The 16,610-nt window shown below is 41.6% G+C and overlaps 1 protein-coding gene across 1 annotated transcript; it reads right to left on the reverse strand.

The window, feature by feature from the left end:
* Nucleotides 1–846: 846 nt before the first annotated feature.
* SERPINB5 (serpin family B member 5) lies at nt 847–16,235 on the reverse strand. Its single transcript, XM_009093801.4, has 7 exons — nt 16,068–16,235; nt 10,369–10,543; nt 7,671–7,808; nt 6,568–6,685; nt 5,157–5,299; nt 3,560–3,727; nt 847–2,327 (listed from the first exon to the last, which is right to left on the reverse strand). Exons 2-7 carry the CDS (start codon nt 10,540–10,542, stop codon nt 1,935–1,937), a joined length of 1,134 nt encoding a protein of 377 aa, XP_009092049.1. The 5' UTR covers nt 10,543; nt 16,068–16,235; the 3' UTR covers nt 847–1,934.
* Between the last annotated feature and the right edge of the window lie 375 nt (nt 16,236–16,610).

Genomic DNA, 16,610 nt, shown 5'->3' on the forward strand with positions numbered 1-16,610 from the left:
ACCTCCTAAGGAGAACCGGTAGAAGCCACAGTGACAACAGCCCTGGATACACCTAATCCCAGCCTCCAGAGCAGATCAGACAATGATGGGGTGTATCAATCATTACCAGTCTTTCAGGTATCTCTGAAGTTGAGCCAGTAAAGATCTTTGCAGCTAGGTCCTTCTCAGACAGGATGTGCTCATGTGAATTGTTGTATTTTTCATTTCTCTGACCACTATCCTTGTGTCAAAACATCTGATGCAAATCAGCAAAGACCCCCAGAGATCCCCAGGGTCTCACCTCCCACTGTTCTTGATCCAGGTTAGTCTCCTCAGTACCCTCAAAGATATGGGCCAAAGACCCCAGTTCACCTTCTGGCACTAAAATGCCTTAGAAACCATTAAAGGTCCTCTGAGAAAACTATTGTGACTAAAGGCTTCTCATGGGTTGTTAAGTTAAAGAATCAAAACAGAACTCCTGTCTCTCCATTTAAAATAAGCAGTGCTCTGATATTGAAAGTATACATATTAGGGGTTGTTGCGTGTTCTCATTTAGAGATCTCCTTCCAGTTTCTTTCAGACCTGAGGCATCATGAGGATTCCTCAAGCAGAATGCTTCAATCTTTTGAGGATACATAATTGAATTCTGCATGTATCCTTACCACCTAGTAACATGGTCCTGACTGGGAACTATCATCATGTGGCTCAGAAGGGCAATCCAGACATTCAGCTTTTTTTGTTATTTTGACTCAGTGGCCTTAGTGAATCTGCTTATTCCCATTCCTGTAATTTATTGGAAGTCAGGCATGAACACTGACACTGTCAGTGAGCACACAGACTGACACTAGAGGTATTGTACATTTGACACAGGTTTTATAGTGCTTTATTCAGAACAGTATTTAGGCAAACAAGTACTGAACATATGCAGCAGGCAGTCTTTAGATAGAAATGAAGTCTGATTACTATAATCTCTTGTGGAATTTGAAGACCAGTAATTACAATGTTAATTTCAGTCAAGTTGAAGTCCTTATTTCTTTCTCATGCCTTAGACATTGAGTAACTGTAAGGAGTTTCCTTAGTGCTAAAACCAGAGCTAGAAATGGCAGATAATCTGTGCATGAGAAGTGTGGCATTTCCAGTATTAATCCAAGTGTGTTCTACCCTTGATTTGCATAATGTTCTTTTCCTTAGGATATATACAACAAGATTCCTCTTGTCCCATCTTCCATGTCTAAAGGGAATGAGTCAAAAAAGGCCACACAGCAGAGTTCAACCTCCCCAGTCTGGGAGCTTCATTCTGAAGAGTCTTCTGAGGACACATACTGTCCCCATGATTTTTGCCTCTGGTGTCCCAAGGCCTTGGTGTGGCTGCTTTTTCACGGATGCAAAACCTGATGCCAGCCTGAACTGTTGTAGCTGTGCTGCAGAACTTGTCCACTTCTTCACTGGGTGCTGGCAGGGTCTGGAAGGGCACCCTGGACCACCAGAGTGTGGCCAGGTACAGAGGGAAATCAGACCACATGTCCACATTTCCCCTTTTAGGCATTAGGAATCCAGAGAGTGTGAGTCATGGGAGAGAGAGGTTTCACGAGTGGGTAGAATGCAGCTCTTCCTCCTAGAACCCTTTCCAGCTCCTGAGCTATCTTAAATCAGGCTCTCACTTCATTTGGGGAAAAAAGTGTCACCGAGGAACAAATTGTTCTTGTTGCTGAAGCTGGGATACTCCTCAGTAAAATATGGTGTGTTCTTCACAGTGGAAATTATTCCGCTAAAGGGGAGGAAACAAAAGGAGAGAAACTACTTCTGCTGCATATGTAGAGTACATTGTATTACTCAGCCAATATATGAACCTCTTAGATTTCCTTTCAAAGGTGGTAGTTGAGAAGAAAAGCTTTACAGGAGTGTGCACCACCACAAATGTAATTGTGCTTTTTTTGGTAATGAACAAGCCCCGCTTAAGGAGAACAGAATCGGCCTGAAAGAAGCACGTTGCGAGTTTTGTTGTGTCTAAACAAAAAGATAAATGGATGGTCAGCTTTAAATTCATCTTTGTGTTGCAGAATCCGATAGCCAGGCACCTCTCGGGAGTCGCCACCTTGTTCATTGACTTCCAAGGAGACTTTATGGATGATCTTTGACACAGCCACACCTTTTGTCTCACACATCTCAGAGAAATCTGATGCGCTTTCATTGAAGATATTTGTCATTCCCAGGCCTTCCAGAAGTGGCTTCAGGTCATAGTCACCTTCCACACTAAACTTTGGAAGAAAGACATTCACTTTGGTGTTGGCCATCATGCTGGGATTCGTCCACTGTAATAATGTCTCAGGGGTCAGTGCCTTTTCCAGCTGAAAACATAAACAAACAAAGGAAATTAGTGAGCAGTCTGAGGAAAGTGAAAGGAGAAAAAAAAAGACCATTCCTGAACTTCTCACTCCTACCAAACCTCCAAAAAATAAAGTCCAAAGGCAATTTTTGTTTTTGAACTCACAGCCATGGCATTCAGGCTTAAAACACTCCCAGTTATATTGATTCAAGTATGATTTAATCCATAGGACAGGCCTCTGGAGCAACTCTTCTGCATGTGCATGCTCTGGCAAGCTTTTGATAAGCAATCACCTCGAGAACCATATGAAGGAACCTAAGGAAGACAGTCCCTACCCAGGTTACACCTGGCCAATGGGCAGAGATCCAAAGTCTTTATTCCTGACTCTAAAGAGTAATGAAATTGCTGGTATTTGGGACAAAAAATCCAAACCCAAAGTCTGATCTCAATCAAAGATGCAGCTGTGCAAGCAATTTTTTTTTTAAACTGGAAAGGGAGGAGGCAGAATGTGGGGCCACAACAAATTGGTATCACGAAAGGCCTCACTTGCATTTTATGATAGGCGTGTTCTGTAATTTACTCCAACATATAAAAGCATCTTACAGCTGCAAAGACAGATTCTTCCTGCCTTTAAAATTTGTGGCCAGTTGCAGCAAATTACAAAGGAGACTTAAGTGATCATCAGTCTTTTAATCCTTAAATAATTTTACTATTAATTAATATTATTAATTACTTAGTTCTTAATAAACTTTGAATAGGGGTGAAAATATGTCATAAAATTTTCATAGAGTAATTACATAAGAAATTGTTGATCTTGAAAAAATGCCTTATTAATTTTCACATTTATGTGCAATTGGTAATAAAAAATGGCCCATTTACAGGCACTTCTGCTCAAAATTAAAACTTGGAGAAGTGTAAGACCTTAGTGAAATAAATCGTGGACACATATCAATTGAAAAAAGAATAAGGATAGCAGAAATAAGGGCACCTTCTGCACTTTACACTGTTTTCTGTGTATTCCCTATCTAGAGCAAAGCCTCATGTACAACCTCCCACTGGACACAGTGAAAACCATGATGCCACAAATATGAGAGGAGCAACAGAGAAGCAGAATGAGATGATAAATTCACAGGAAAGTTTCTTTGTGTTTCCTTATGCATTGCTTCTAAATAACAAAAACCTTCCATAAACATATAGCATTCTATGGGCTGTTTCCAAGGGAAGCATCACAGCAGTTCTATTTTTTTTTCTCACCTTCTCCAAGCCAGTGGTCTCGTCTTCAATCTCTTTGGGCAGGAGAATGAGCATGCTTATATGTTTGTTAAGGCATGGGAGCTCAAGGATGGCAACATTCAAATCCTTTACATAGCCCAGGCAAAAAGTAGCTTCCAGATTCATCATCTGCACTGGCTTAGTTTCAGTCTGAGGAACAAAGAGGAAACAATCTATCATTCCTTTTAATTCACAGATAAGATTCATCTTTGAATAAGATTCATCTTTGAATAAGTCACAGATAAGATGGTGACAGAGGAAAGTTTGTAAGCTTGTGTGGAAGGGACACATTGAGTTACCACCTGGGAATTTGTTGGCTTTCACAGGTAATGGAAGCAGCAGCAAGAGCTGGTTTTTTACAGTCGGCAGCTTTCCAAAGAAAAGTGGAACAGAATTCTACTTAATACAATAGCAACATATGGGGGATGTGCCTTAAAAGAGCAATTTATTTAATACTGGTGGCCCTTCATGCCTTTTCACTGAGTACTACCAACTACACTGTCTACAGGGCACTGTAATGCTAGCAAGTGTCAAGCAATGAGCACAGCTCAACAGTGAAGGTGAAGCTGTTCATTCCAATAATTGATATTTTGGTTCAGGAGTTGAAACAGGATCAGAAGAAATTTCAGGCTTACCTAAATCTCTAAGTCTTTGCTTTTGAATGAAAGGAAACAGAACAAAACACTTTATTTCATAGGAAAGATTTTAAATCTGTTCTGTCCACATGAAAGTGTTCAAAATTCAAATTCAGTAGAAAAACATTATTTTAGGGGGAAAAAATCTTGAGATGTTTCACTTAAAAATTTTAGTGTTGATTGTGTGATTCTAAAAACTTTTTTAGCAGGAACTATTGGCTGATGAGGTAATTTATGAATATTTTCAGAGAACCTGAAACTCCAACTTTCTTATGCATCTCTATATGTGTGTCTGAGTATATTTGGAATATAATCTCTTGATCTCACAAATGTTGTGCAGTTTTATATCTTGGCTGTAAGTTTTCTGATTACAATATTCATCACTGGTCACAGACTCCTGAATGCACCAGCTACAGGTGCTGCTCCCACACAGAGCTCATGGCTCAGCAGGACTGACATGCAGGGAGCTGCAGTCCTGAGCAGCACTGGAAAGAGGGAGACTGATGAGATGACATCTCTGAAGAGGAAAACACAGGGCCAGGCACCTAAGGGAAATAGTCAAAGAGGTGACACAACTGTACACATTTTACCAGCTCAAGAAATGCAATGTGCTTCACCTCTGCTGGTTTTGGATGCAGCCTCTGGTACCTGCAACCTTCCAATCTCTTGGAAAAAGCTACCCATGAGAATTTGCATCTCCTTGCAGACAACAGCTGCTTCTGACCACTTGTACTCACCTCATGTCGTCTTAACACACTCCCAGGACAGGCTGGGACCCTTAAACACTGGGTAAGATTAGATAGAGTCTAAGAATGCCACAGCAATACATATTTCTCATTTCCTCTTATTGGAATTTCCTTAGCTCAAAGATTGCATTTTCATGAGAGAAAACAGTACCTCTTTTCTTTTTCTTTTTTTTTTTTTTTTTTTTTTTTGGAACATACCTTGTTGACTTTAAAAGGACATTCTTTGATCTCTGCCTCTGGGAACTTCTTCATCCAGTTTGTGACAAAATAAGCTGCATTAACTAGAAGGATCTGAGTCTGATCACTTACACTATCCTCATTCAAAACATTCTCCATTTTTCCTGTGAACAGATTTAAGATGGTTGTTAATACAGTACATGAGCAGTGTATCAATTATTTTAAGTGAATATGGTAACATTTCACTGAATTAAACACATTTGTGCCCTGTATCTCACAGATAAAAGATTTTCTTTCTAATGGAAAATTACAAAAAGGAGCACTTACTTAAAATTGCAGCTTAATTTTTGGTGTGGGGTTTGGGATCAAGGCAGATCTTCTAAATGACATGTTTTTTTGGTTTATATTGCATGTAATCAAAACTACATCTCCTGCTTTTGTTCATGAAACAGAACCTTAAAGAAGGTGGTGAGTTTTCAGTGAACTTCAATGAGTTTATGTGAAAAAACACTTTGGAGAGCAAAACTTGAAGGGAAGTTTCAAATTAGCAGCTACTCTTTTCTAGACTGATACACAAGAATAAAATAACCAGGATAACAAAAAAAGTGCTGCCTTGATTACAGTTGATATCCAAAACACCACTACAGACTTCAAAAGAGGATGTAAATGTCATGACCCACTCTCTCTGTTTTAGACTGGTTCAAGCACTGCCATAAATAACCCTGAATTCAGAGCACTGGGAAGGCAAGTCCTGTGTTGGAGCTGCCCAGGCAGGGCCAGGTGCTTCCCTGTGGGCACCTGCGCCAGCCTGGGAAGGAGCAGACTCGTGTGTGGTGTTTCCATCTTCACAGATAAGGTGGTGACAGAGGAAAGTTTGTGAGCTTGCATGGAAGCAATACATTGAGGTACCACTGGAGAATTTGTTGGCTTTCCATATTTGCACCACATGAGGGCAATAGGTGGCAACCAACCCCAGGGCCACTGTGCCAGGGCTTCCACAAGGTGGCAAATGAGAGACCCACATCTGCTTGTGGCACCCTTGCTGGCAAAAGCAGCTGAGATATTAATTAACAGCCTGAAACTCAGAGTCCAACGAGTACTTTCCATTGCAATGAAGGTTTTAAAGGAATTAGAGGGTTCACTGTTTTGGCTTTACATGTTGTGATGCTCCACAGCCAGGACCTGTCATTCTCCCAGCCCACCCTGCTGCAGTCAAATGTGAGCAGCTTTCCCCAAGGCTAATGCAAGGTCAAGCTCACATTTCCACCTTCAGAAGTGCTGCAGCAGTGAAGGCAGTGCTGCTAATCCTCATGAATCCAAATAGTAGGCCTAGTCTTCTTTCACTATGTATTTACTCCTAAAGAAGTGTCACATGGATAAAGATCTTTCTCCAGAGAGGCAAAGAGCATTCCCAAGGTTAAGCTGTACCCACCATCAGTCAGCTCGGAAAGGGATTTGTTGATCTTTTCTCGGGTTTCCTCGGTCTTTTCTTTGAACTCCACTAATTCCAGTTCAGATGGAAAAGGTCTCTTTGTGGAGTTGACAAAGTCCTGAAAGACACAAGAAACCAGTCATTCTTAATCAAGTGCCATTGGGTAGTTGAGGAGTTCATTATTAAATAACTGCAGAAGACAACAAGGATGTACAGCTGCATCCAATGCATCACTCCCAAGGTCATCCTTCAGACCAGTGGTGCTACACCAGCACTAAAGTAACTTTGATATTGCAGGAGTGCCCATGTTGCCAGAGTTTACAGGATAGAACAACCCTCAGTCCAGGCCTGAGCAAGACTGAGATAGAGGCCACAGTCTGCTCCCATCACGTCTGTCCTCACCAGGGACAGACACTTATTGCTCTGGGTCCTGGCCTTGCTGTAGCAGAGGCTGAACAGCAGTGATCTGATCACAGCATCACTGCAGCATGTTGAGTTTTCTGAAACATCTCTCTTAGGCTGATGTTGTCCTTGCTTGGGACTCTACTCAGAGAAAACTTTGAGGGGGAAAAAACCCAACACACAGAGCGTTCTTCTCAGTTGTTTGCAGAGTTCATAAGTTAAAAGGCCAAACACCACCCTCTTTGCTTGTGTTGCTTCAGTAGTCAGGATTCTGTCTTCTCAGGCAGATTAAGAGAACAGAAGCTTATTCAGTAATTACTTGGGTGTGTGCACTGGACATACACTTGCACCACCAATTTTTTTATACTCATTTTCTCTCATACTTGCATGCAAAGACTTTGATGTGGCATAGAAGTTATGTTGCATTCAAAACCAAACTTGCTACTGACCTAAAGCATATTAATGAAAGAATTAAAAGTGCTGTAAGAGTTGCACAGCTTGGGGTCAAGCAGCAGACTCATCTATCCTCCTACAAACCTTTATGGCAGCAGACAATATTTTGCTGTTTATCATTTGAGTCCTGTCAACCAACAACCAAAAGTACAAGAATTAATTTTAAATAACATTGCAGTCTGACACCATAATCCATCCACAGGATGGCCAAGTAATTCATAACACCAGGGTTTTCCTGCAGTACTTACTGTGGTAGGATTGAGAGACTTGTCTACAAAGAGCCGTTTAACCATTTTCAGCGCAAAGAACGAGCTGAGTTTGGAAACATCTGAAGTTATTGTTTGAAAGCCAAAAGAAACATCTTTAACATCTTGTAAATGGAGCACCTGTTGAATGAAAATGATAAAACACTAAGCATCTTTTTCATTATTATTGTCCAAACATTCCTAACAGCTAAGCAAAAAATGTTAGTTTGTGACCAGAGCTGTTGCTTTTTTGTTCTTAAGCCAATGACAGGGCCTCTCACTGTTGTTACTCAAAAATCATTTATGTATTTGCCATGCTCACATAAATCTAAAAACCTGATCCTACCAGAACTTTCACCAAATGCATTTCTTTCCTATAAGCAATCCAAAGAAACCAATAGAGCCACTCATGCTGCTCAGGTGACTTAGTCAACTAAAACTCCATAGAATGGAGTCATAATGTTTTTGTCAAACTTTGTCAAACTTGTCATTCCCACCCAAAATCCTGAAGCTTTTAAGACAGACACGTGAGAGTCCCAGATAATCTCCTTTCTGGAACTGGGCTATACCTTTAAAAATGCTTGACAGATCATCAGGTTTTCTGACTGCTGTGACTAACACATGACATCACACGACATTTCAGCAAAAACTGATCAGATAAAGATAACTGTGCTTGGTTTTGTAGACAGAGTATAAGCATGGGTAGGGCTGCTGACCCACACATGGCCACCTCCCAACTCCTGGGAACGACAAGTCCAGTTCTAGGAAATACTGGGATAATGATGCCTTTGTTTGAAAATAACCCTATAAATATGAATTCAACCTTTAATGCCTACTTATTACAGGCTCTTTGATGGTGGCTGTTTCATTAAAGGAAGCCTGTCCACCCTCCTCACCTGCCTCAAATTGCCTTATGAAGTACAGCAGGCACTTGTGACCTTCTTTTCCTTTTGTACATCACTACTGCTCTTTCTCTCAGAGCACATCACATCTTCACAGACAAAATTGCTGCTCTGCCTCAGTCACCCTTCCATAACCTCCCCTTTCCTTGCTCAGTGGGAGTAGAAGGAGATAAACTCTCATTACAGCAGCAGCACAGCTGTCATAGCCAACTCCAAGTCCATCTCCTTAGAAACAACTTTCTCAACTTGTTTCCTTTTCCTCCAACAGTTTTATTTCTTTGCATGTTAAGTACAGAAAGCTTCTCTGCCTGGGAACTAGGTTGGAGGAGAAAGCTACTGCAGCTTCTCTACCTGGAAGAATTTTTGGCACAGGTTTGTTGACTGATGTTACAGAGTACAGCTGCCAATCTGGCTCCTTTTGTATCTAGTATTTAAAACCCAAGCACAAACTCAGGGGAAAGCAGATGCTAGAACAGACATGGAAAATAGGAGATATTACATTTAAAAGCATACCAAGCTCTCCTTAGCATCTTTAGTCAGCACTTTTTAAATACCACTAGAGAAATATGAAACACAAGTGTGCTTGTGTAACAGAGTTCCACTTGAGGAGCTGCAGGTTAACTTGTTATTAGGGAATGGTTCAAAGCAAATTGCAGACACAAGTGAAAGCAAAATAAGGGCAGGGTAATGTTTTTAACTTTCCCACCAGAAAGACAACACTTGAATTTTGAAATGGTAAGGGAGCTTCAGGGTACCATTTAAATTTAAATTTTAATTCTTTTTTTTTTAATACTGTTTGTAAAAATGTGCAGAGCTTACAAGATCCAGCCCTGAAAGTCCACAATGCCAGGTTGGGTAGGGTCTGGAGCAACCTGGTCTAGTGGAAGATGTTCCTGCCTGTGGCAAGGAGATTTAAGGTCCCTTCCCACAGAAATCATTCTATGATTCTATGACTTTCATGGACACATTGCTGTGCAGCTCTGTGAACAGCACAAGACTCCCTGCAATCTGTGGCATAAGTAGGGGCACAGAAGGCTGTGCTCAGGGGTACTTTCAGTGAATGAGAAACCACATGGAGAAATTTCCAAAGGAGGGAAAATACATTCAAATATGTAGAGAGTCTTTCAGAGCCAGGTTATAATCAGCATACAAATGTGCACTTAATTTGCATTTCACGCACCTTTAGGTAACTGCAGAAACTGTGGGGACCCTCACTGGGATTAAAAGGATCCAGCTCAATCTCTGCTTACACAGAGGCAGCAGACAAGGCTGGAGGGCTGGCTCCCTGCACCAGAGGGTGAGCTCCATAAACTGATTGAATCATGACTGCCATGCTGGATCATAATGCTGGTAACCCCTTGAACATCATGAGCTGCTGGAAAGGAGAAACAGGAACGAAATTGTGCCCCTTCTACTCTATCCATCTCCTCTTTACAGTATTGTGGGAGAAAGGGGAAAAGTCAGTGACAGGGCTGCTGCAAATACTTGCTGCTGACAGAAATGGCAAAATTATTTTCAATTCTATAAAGCTTAGGCATTTTTGAATAATGAAAAAACAGCAATCTAGAAAATGCAGTGATCTGGACAGAGATCCATGTAGTGAACTAAGACAGAGTTTCACCCTTTTGTTGTGCAGGGCCATGGAGTGTGGAATCATACAAGAAATTTGGATGGATGATTTGAAGTCTGTCTTACAAGGCAACCAGACATCCAGGAGACCGTTAACAAGAGTGAACAAGACCCCTACAACAGCCATATATTTTTTTTTTCAGCCCCAGAACAGGTTGCTGACAGCTTACCTGTTTCATCTGCTCTGCAGTGTCACCTTTTGTAGCTTTGTATGCCAGAGCCAGAGACGTTGAGGTACACAGTGGGGAAAAAATAATGTTGGCTGTTTTGTCCTTCTCACACAGCTTTTTGAACATATCAACTGCAAAGGCAGTGTTTGCTAGTTGCAGAGCATCCATTGTCATCCTGAAATGGAAAAGAGAAGGGAGAGATGACTCAGGCTCTAATTCTAATTCTTGCTGTGGTGGGGATGGGTCAGAGCACTGAAAGAGGCTGGCACCAGGGTCTGGACTGGGTGTCTTGAACTTTCAGGGTGGGAGAGGGAGAGGAGAGGAGAGGAGAGGAGAGGAGAGGAGAGGAGAGGAGAGGAGAGGAGAGGAGAGGAGAGGAGGAGGAGAGGAGAGGAGGAGGAGAGGAGAGGAGAGGAGAGGAGAGGAGCTAGGAGAGGAGGAGAGGAGCCGAGGGAGGAGAGGATGGAGAGACGGAGAGGAGAGGAGGAGGAGAGGAGAGGAGAGGAGAGGATGAGGAGAGGACGAGGACTGAGGAGAGAGGAGAGGATGGAGAGGAGAGGAGAGGAGAGGAGAGGAGAGGAGAGGAGAGGAGAGGAGAGGAGAGGAGAGGAGAGGCGAGGAGAGGAGAGGAGAGGAGAGGAGAGGAGAGGAGAGGAGAGGAGAGGAGGAGGAGAGGAGAGGAGAGGAGAGGAGAGGAGAGGAGAGGAGGGAGAGGAGAGGAGAGGAGAGGAGAGGAGAGGAGAGGAGAGGAGAGGAGAGGAGAGGAGAGGAGAGGAGAGGAGAGGAGAGGAGAGGAGAGGAGAGAGGAGAGGTTCAGTAATAGCCATCATCTTCAAGTGACAGCGGGCAATACCACATGTTATATAGAGCCAGTATTATCAGAAGCACTTGAAAAAATCTGTGTGGGTCAGGGTGACCCACACACACTGAGTCACACTGGATCCCATATTAATTTAATCTGTTTTTAATTGATACTCTTAAAATGTGCCAACTCAGAAGGTAATTCACCTATGCCCTGGGATCTCCTGGCTCTCAGACAAGTCTTTAATGGTCTCATAACTTCTCTATCTTGCTTCATGGCTAATTGTCCATTAGAGCTTTAGCTTTGGTACATGTCCCTCCTCTTGGGGTTGGTTATCCCTGGCCTTGCCAGAAGTCTCCAGAAAGCTGTCTGGTCCTGTACATTGAGATTATTTCAGAAATTTAAAGGAGGCTTTCTAAAAAATACTGCTGTGTGCCCACCCATAACTGTTTTAATTCAAAGGTTTTCGTAGCCACTCTCAGTAATTGCAGTTGCCACAGGGCTGTTACATGACCTGTGCAGTCAGGAAAGGCAAGGCACAGTTGCTGCTGTCCATGCTCTGGGAAAACCAGAGACTATTCCCATCTTCCAGGCTGCTTTCACATATCCAGAGTTGCACTTTTATATAAGCACATTTGTGTAGATTCGAGCCAAGCAGGGAGAACCCCAGAATTTCAGTCAATAGCACAAGTCTGGCTTTAGACCAGCAGTCACACAGAAGATGACCCCTTTGGCATAATGAATTTGACAGTACCATGCCCCCAATACCATGTATCCCTAAAAAAAAGAAAACTGTTAAAACTGATGCTACAGGGCTCCATCAAAGCTATTGACAGAAACAGAAAGGAAATGGAAATTTTTGCATGTGTTATGCTGCCCAAATGTAGATGAACATCTGACACCATTGTACAGAGACTCTAGAGCAGCTGTGTTACTTGACAGTAGTAATGACTTCCAAATAATTTGTGGTGTTATAAATTTTTATAACTATTTTTTGTGGGAGTAACAGAATGGGCATGTAATTTGCCTGCAACACAGTAGAGAAAGAACTTTGATTTACTCGTAAGACCTGTTTGACTGCAGAAGGCCTTTTACAAAATAAATGTCTTTATTTTTATTTTAATTAACTTATACATGTTCTTGGATCTGTTAGGTAGGGCAATTGTTTTACTTGACAACTAGTTTGTTTTGGACTAAAACATGCAGCATAAAGGGTTAGTGAAATGCACTGCATTTAATCAAGTTTAAAAAAAGATACAGTGGCATTAAACCAAGGCTTTTAAAGTCAGAGTTTGAAAAGCACACCTAACCAGCCCTGCACTCTTGCAAAACGTTCTGACTGTTGGTATTAGCAACAAACTGTTTGCTAACAAATCCCCTCCCATTGGGGGAAGGGAAAAAAAAAAAACACCAAGAAAAAGAATCTGTCTTGAAGACACAAACATTGAACTTATTTCACTGGAGAAACTTATCCTGACATGAAAATACAGAAGAGTGTGCTTTGCAACATCCCAAGGTTTTGTCAGACTCGGAATTCAGAATGGGTCTGGCTGGACTTGTCTCTCTTCCAGTACTCTGGCAGTCTCTGGCAGCTGCTTGGTAAAGAGGGATTTTCCATGGGAGATTCCATTTCACAGCATCAGCAGGCATCGAGCTGATGTCACAACAAGGCTCAGGAAACACCCCAGAGATCTTACGGGTGTAAAGAGAGGACCAAGTGCCAGCCAAGCACTGCAACCACCCGCCTGGCTTACGCAGACACCATTTCTCAGCCATTAAAGCAACTAATTACCAGGAAAGTCGAGCTTGCCAGCAACCATGGGCTCAGCACAACCCTTAAGGGAGGAGAGCTTTGGGCAGGACAGTGGCAAAAGACAGAACAAGTCTGAAGGACTGAGAATGCTGATGAGGGAGTGACTCGGAACAACGGGGCAAAGAAGCAAACGTAAAATCATTCCTTTAAATGCCTCCTTGCAATTGCTCATCACAAATGTGCTCTTTTGTGCCTGTGCATGTCTTAAATAAATTCCCCTGCATAGGCTCCCTACCTTATCTTTGCCATTAGCTCAACCATTCTCACAGGAACAGACAATACATTCCTATACTGTGTCTGCTTCTCAATCTCTCTCTCTCTCTCTGCCCCACCCCACTCCACCCCCCAAAATTGAAGATTTGGGGCAAGTACTAACTTCACAGGTATTTCTGATGGAGGAACTGGTGGAAAATTACCCAGGGAACAAGATGCGTCATTCAGTAAATATCTACCACCCTCAAAAAGACAAATAATACAAAAAATCTCTTGAGTCATGCAGTACACCTGAAAAACATTTAATTTGGAGTTTAATTTTAATGGAGTATAGTATTTAGTATTAGCTGGCATGATATTATTCTATTTAGGCCTCTGGAAAATCCTTACAGGGTAAAAATCAATATGAAATCATACCAAATTAAAGGTATCCCTTGTTCCTTTCTGGCTTAATGTTGACTTTGAGATGTAAATGCACTACCTGTCTTTCACTTCTTTGGGCTGAAAGACAGAGTAAGAAAATAAAATAGGAAATTTTACATAATTGAATTAAATTCTCCTTCCTTATGCCAGTTAAAAGCTGTACCATGGCTTAGAAACTCCTCTGGCCTCATGAGTAACTCTCATGCTATTCATGCTGGATCATTTTTTATTAAGTTTCAATGTTACTTTTCAGTGAGAAAAACAGGAGGTATTTCCTGGTGAACCTTTTATGTACCTTTCTTCATCCAGTAACTGCTGATACTCTCAAAGCTTCTTTGGAGGAGAGTGAAATTGTTTCTGGAAGTGACAATGCTCTCCATTCTAATTTCTTCTTTTCAACGCTACTATTGAAATAAGGACCATTCAGGGCATTTTGTTGGGGAAAAAAAGCTCAGTTGCACCCTTGACCTTGAATTATTGGCTGGATAGCAAAGAATAATCTCTATTCCAACATCTTTTTCAACTGGTCAGTCTGTTTTTTATTCTCCATTTATTAATGACTATTATATTATATTTATTATATTATGTTTAAGAGATTACAACATTCATAATACTGAAAAGAATTTACAGAATTAAATATTTAAAAAATCTTAAATCTCTTTAAAGCCTTGAGCACCCCAAGCCTTGCAAGTCCAGTAAAGCCAGCTCCAGCAAGGTGAGAAGGGCTGAGGCTCCCAGTGAGAGGAAAGCCCATTAGCTGCCCATTAGCTGTCTCAGAAATCAGACATAGCTCCTGAGCCAGTAACCACAGGGAACCCTCAAACAGGGAGGAGTCAAAAAACTGAAAATGAAATTTTAAAAAGGCCTGCTGCATGGATTCTTATTGGGTGCCTCCTTTCCCAGGAAAGCAGACTATCAGCATTTCCAGAAAGGCCTGCAGCACTGGGGCATCTTCTAAGCACTTGGAGCTTGCGATCCACCCAACTTTATTTAAAACTGTGACTTTCACAGCGTGAAAGAAACATTTTCAGATACAGAAGGGAGCTGAAAGGCAACAGAACCAGTTCAGAAAAACCTGACTTAAACTTGTTTCTTGATAGAAGATACCATTTTTGCTTAGTCACTCTTGGATTCAACAACTACAAGAAACTCCCCCCCCAAAAAAAAAAAAAAAAAAACAAGGACCCTTTTTTTATTTTCTGCTTACTAAGGAAAAATCTAAATATAACTTGTATTCAAAAATATAATCACAAGAAAGCAACATCTGTGTGCAAATGTCTGACAAGTCAGGTTCGTTGTATGGCAGGAATAATCCAATAAAGCAGAACCAAGTATTTATTTTATTCTTCTCTTGGTTAAGCAGTCTTTCCAGGAGAAGCCACCTGTGGCAGATAAAGCATAGACAATGCTGGCCATCCAATCCTGGGGGGATATTTGATTTATATCTCAGGAGCTGTGAGTGCCTGTGCTGTAGTCTCTCCAGTCCAAACAAAATTCCAAGAGGATGCAAATTTCACAAGTGAGGCATTAATATTGAAACTAGATCAAGAGTTTAACGTGACCCTACTTCAGCTCTTACTCAGCATACACGATACAAAGGAAATAAAAGATGTATCGAGCCTTTTCTTCTTCTAAAGAAATGACAACTCTTCACCTGGCAGATTACCTGGATAAAAACCAAGGAAAAAATTCTGTCCGAACAGACATCAAGGAGTGCAAGACATCAGACTGGTGTGGGACCAGAGCATCTCATGGTTGAGGAAAAAGCACTGTCAGCAACAGAGCGGGGAAAGTCACTCCAGGAAAGAAAGAGAAACAAGCCACTGCAACATGCTTTGTTGTACTTCAATAGCCAATGAACTGTTCAAACTAAATGGTCACACTGAAAATAAATGTGTAATTACTAGGCCTAAGCTCCTGTCCTTCACTTTAAACAAGTGCAGATTAGTCACTTGGTTAATAACTCGGAGCAAACAGAGCACAGCGTACACACTTCTTCAGAAAACGAGAGGAATATTCCTTTCTAGCAGGGGCTTACAAACCAACCTAAATCCTACTTCCTAAATCCTACTCTGGCATATGGAAGATTTTCATGGCATCATACACAACCTGATTTTTCTAATATAGGAATAGCCTTTTGCAATAAACCACCATATTATAATAATTCCTAATACCCTTGCTGTCTCACCTGCCAGATCCTATTCACTGCTTCCAATGAATCTTTCCAGAAAGAAAGAAACCTAGCATAGCAATTGCAGCAGTTTTATAATTAAACCAAAACAGTGTTGTTTGGGAAGGCAAAAAAGCTTCTTTGATTCCACATGTACATTTTTGGCACAAATTTCCTTATCCCACTCCCTCCATGCAATTATGTTTCACAGCCAAGATTTGTTAACTATTAGCTCAGCATAAATTAAAGTATCAGAGAAAGAAAAAAGCTGTACTTACTTTGCAAGGCTATAATCCTGGTAAACGAATCAATGAGGTGAGCACAGCACGAAGAACCAGCTGCCCGTGCTGAAACCTTGCTGAGCAGAAGCCTCTGTTCCTTGCCTACTCATTGACACCACTCCCACTTTCCCAGCCTCAATTTGTGCACACACACACTCCCTCTCACTCTCGCTTTTTTTTCCCCTCCCTTAATGATTCTTCGTGGCAACTCCTGCATTGGAGGAGCAGAATGATTCACACCAGAGTTGTCTTTGCCTGCCCAGCCACTGAAGACAACAACAAGCTCTGGCAGGAAAGAGCAGCCCTGTGTGTTGCCTTCAGCAAGTGCAGTACAGAAGGCAGCGGACAAGAATGAACGAAGGAGCAAATGCAGGAGTTGATGAGCAATTTAAAGACCCCTTTCAACAGAACCAGCACTCCAAGAAACTCCAATTGGGATTACCACTATTTGCAGAAAAATTGTAATCGTGAAAAAGAGACCCAGAAGAAAACCAAAACACGTAGAAGTGTGTGGCTGGGCACTTTGCATCTGTATATGCA

The sequence above is a fragment of the Serinus canaria genome, chromosome 2 (assembly GCF_022539315.1).
Source record: "Serinus canaria isolate serCan28SL12 chromosome 2, serCan2020, whole genome shotgun sequence".
In the NCBI taxonomy this organism is placed as follows: Eukaryota; Metazoa; Chordata; class Aves; order Passeriformes; family Fringillidae; genus Serinus; species Serinus canaria.

Coding starts and splice junctions, on each gene's coding strand:
- SERPINB5 (XM_009093801.4), bottom strand. CDS start 10,542: ATGACAATGGATGCTCTGCAACTAGCAAACACTGCCTTTGCAGTTGAT. Junction 6,686..7,670: donor AGTCTCTCAATCCTACCACA/GTAAGTACTGCA, acceptor TGTGTCTTTCAG/GACTTTGTCAACTCCACAAA. Junction 3,728..5,156: donor GTCCTTTTAAAGTCAACAAG/GTATGTTCCAAA, acceptor TTTGTTCCTCAG/ACTGAAACTAAGCCAGTGCA.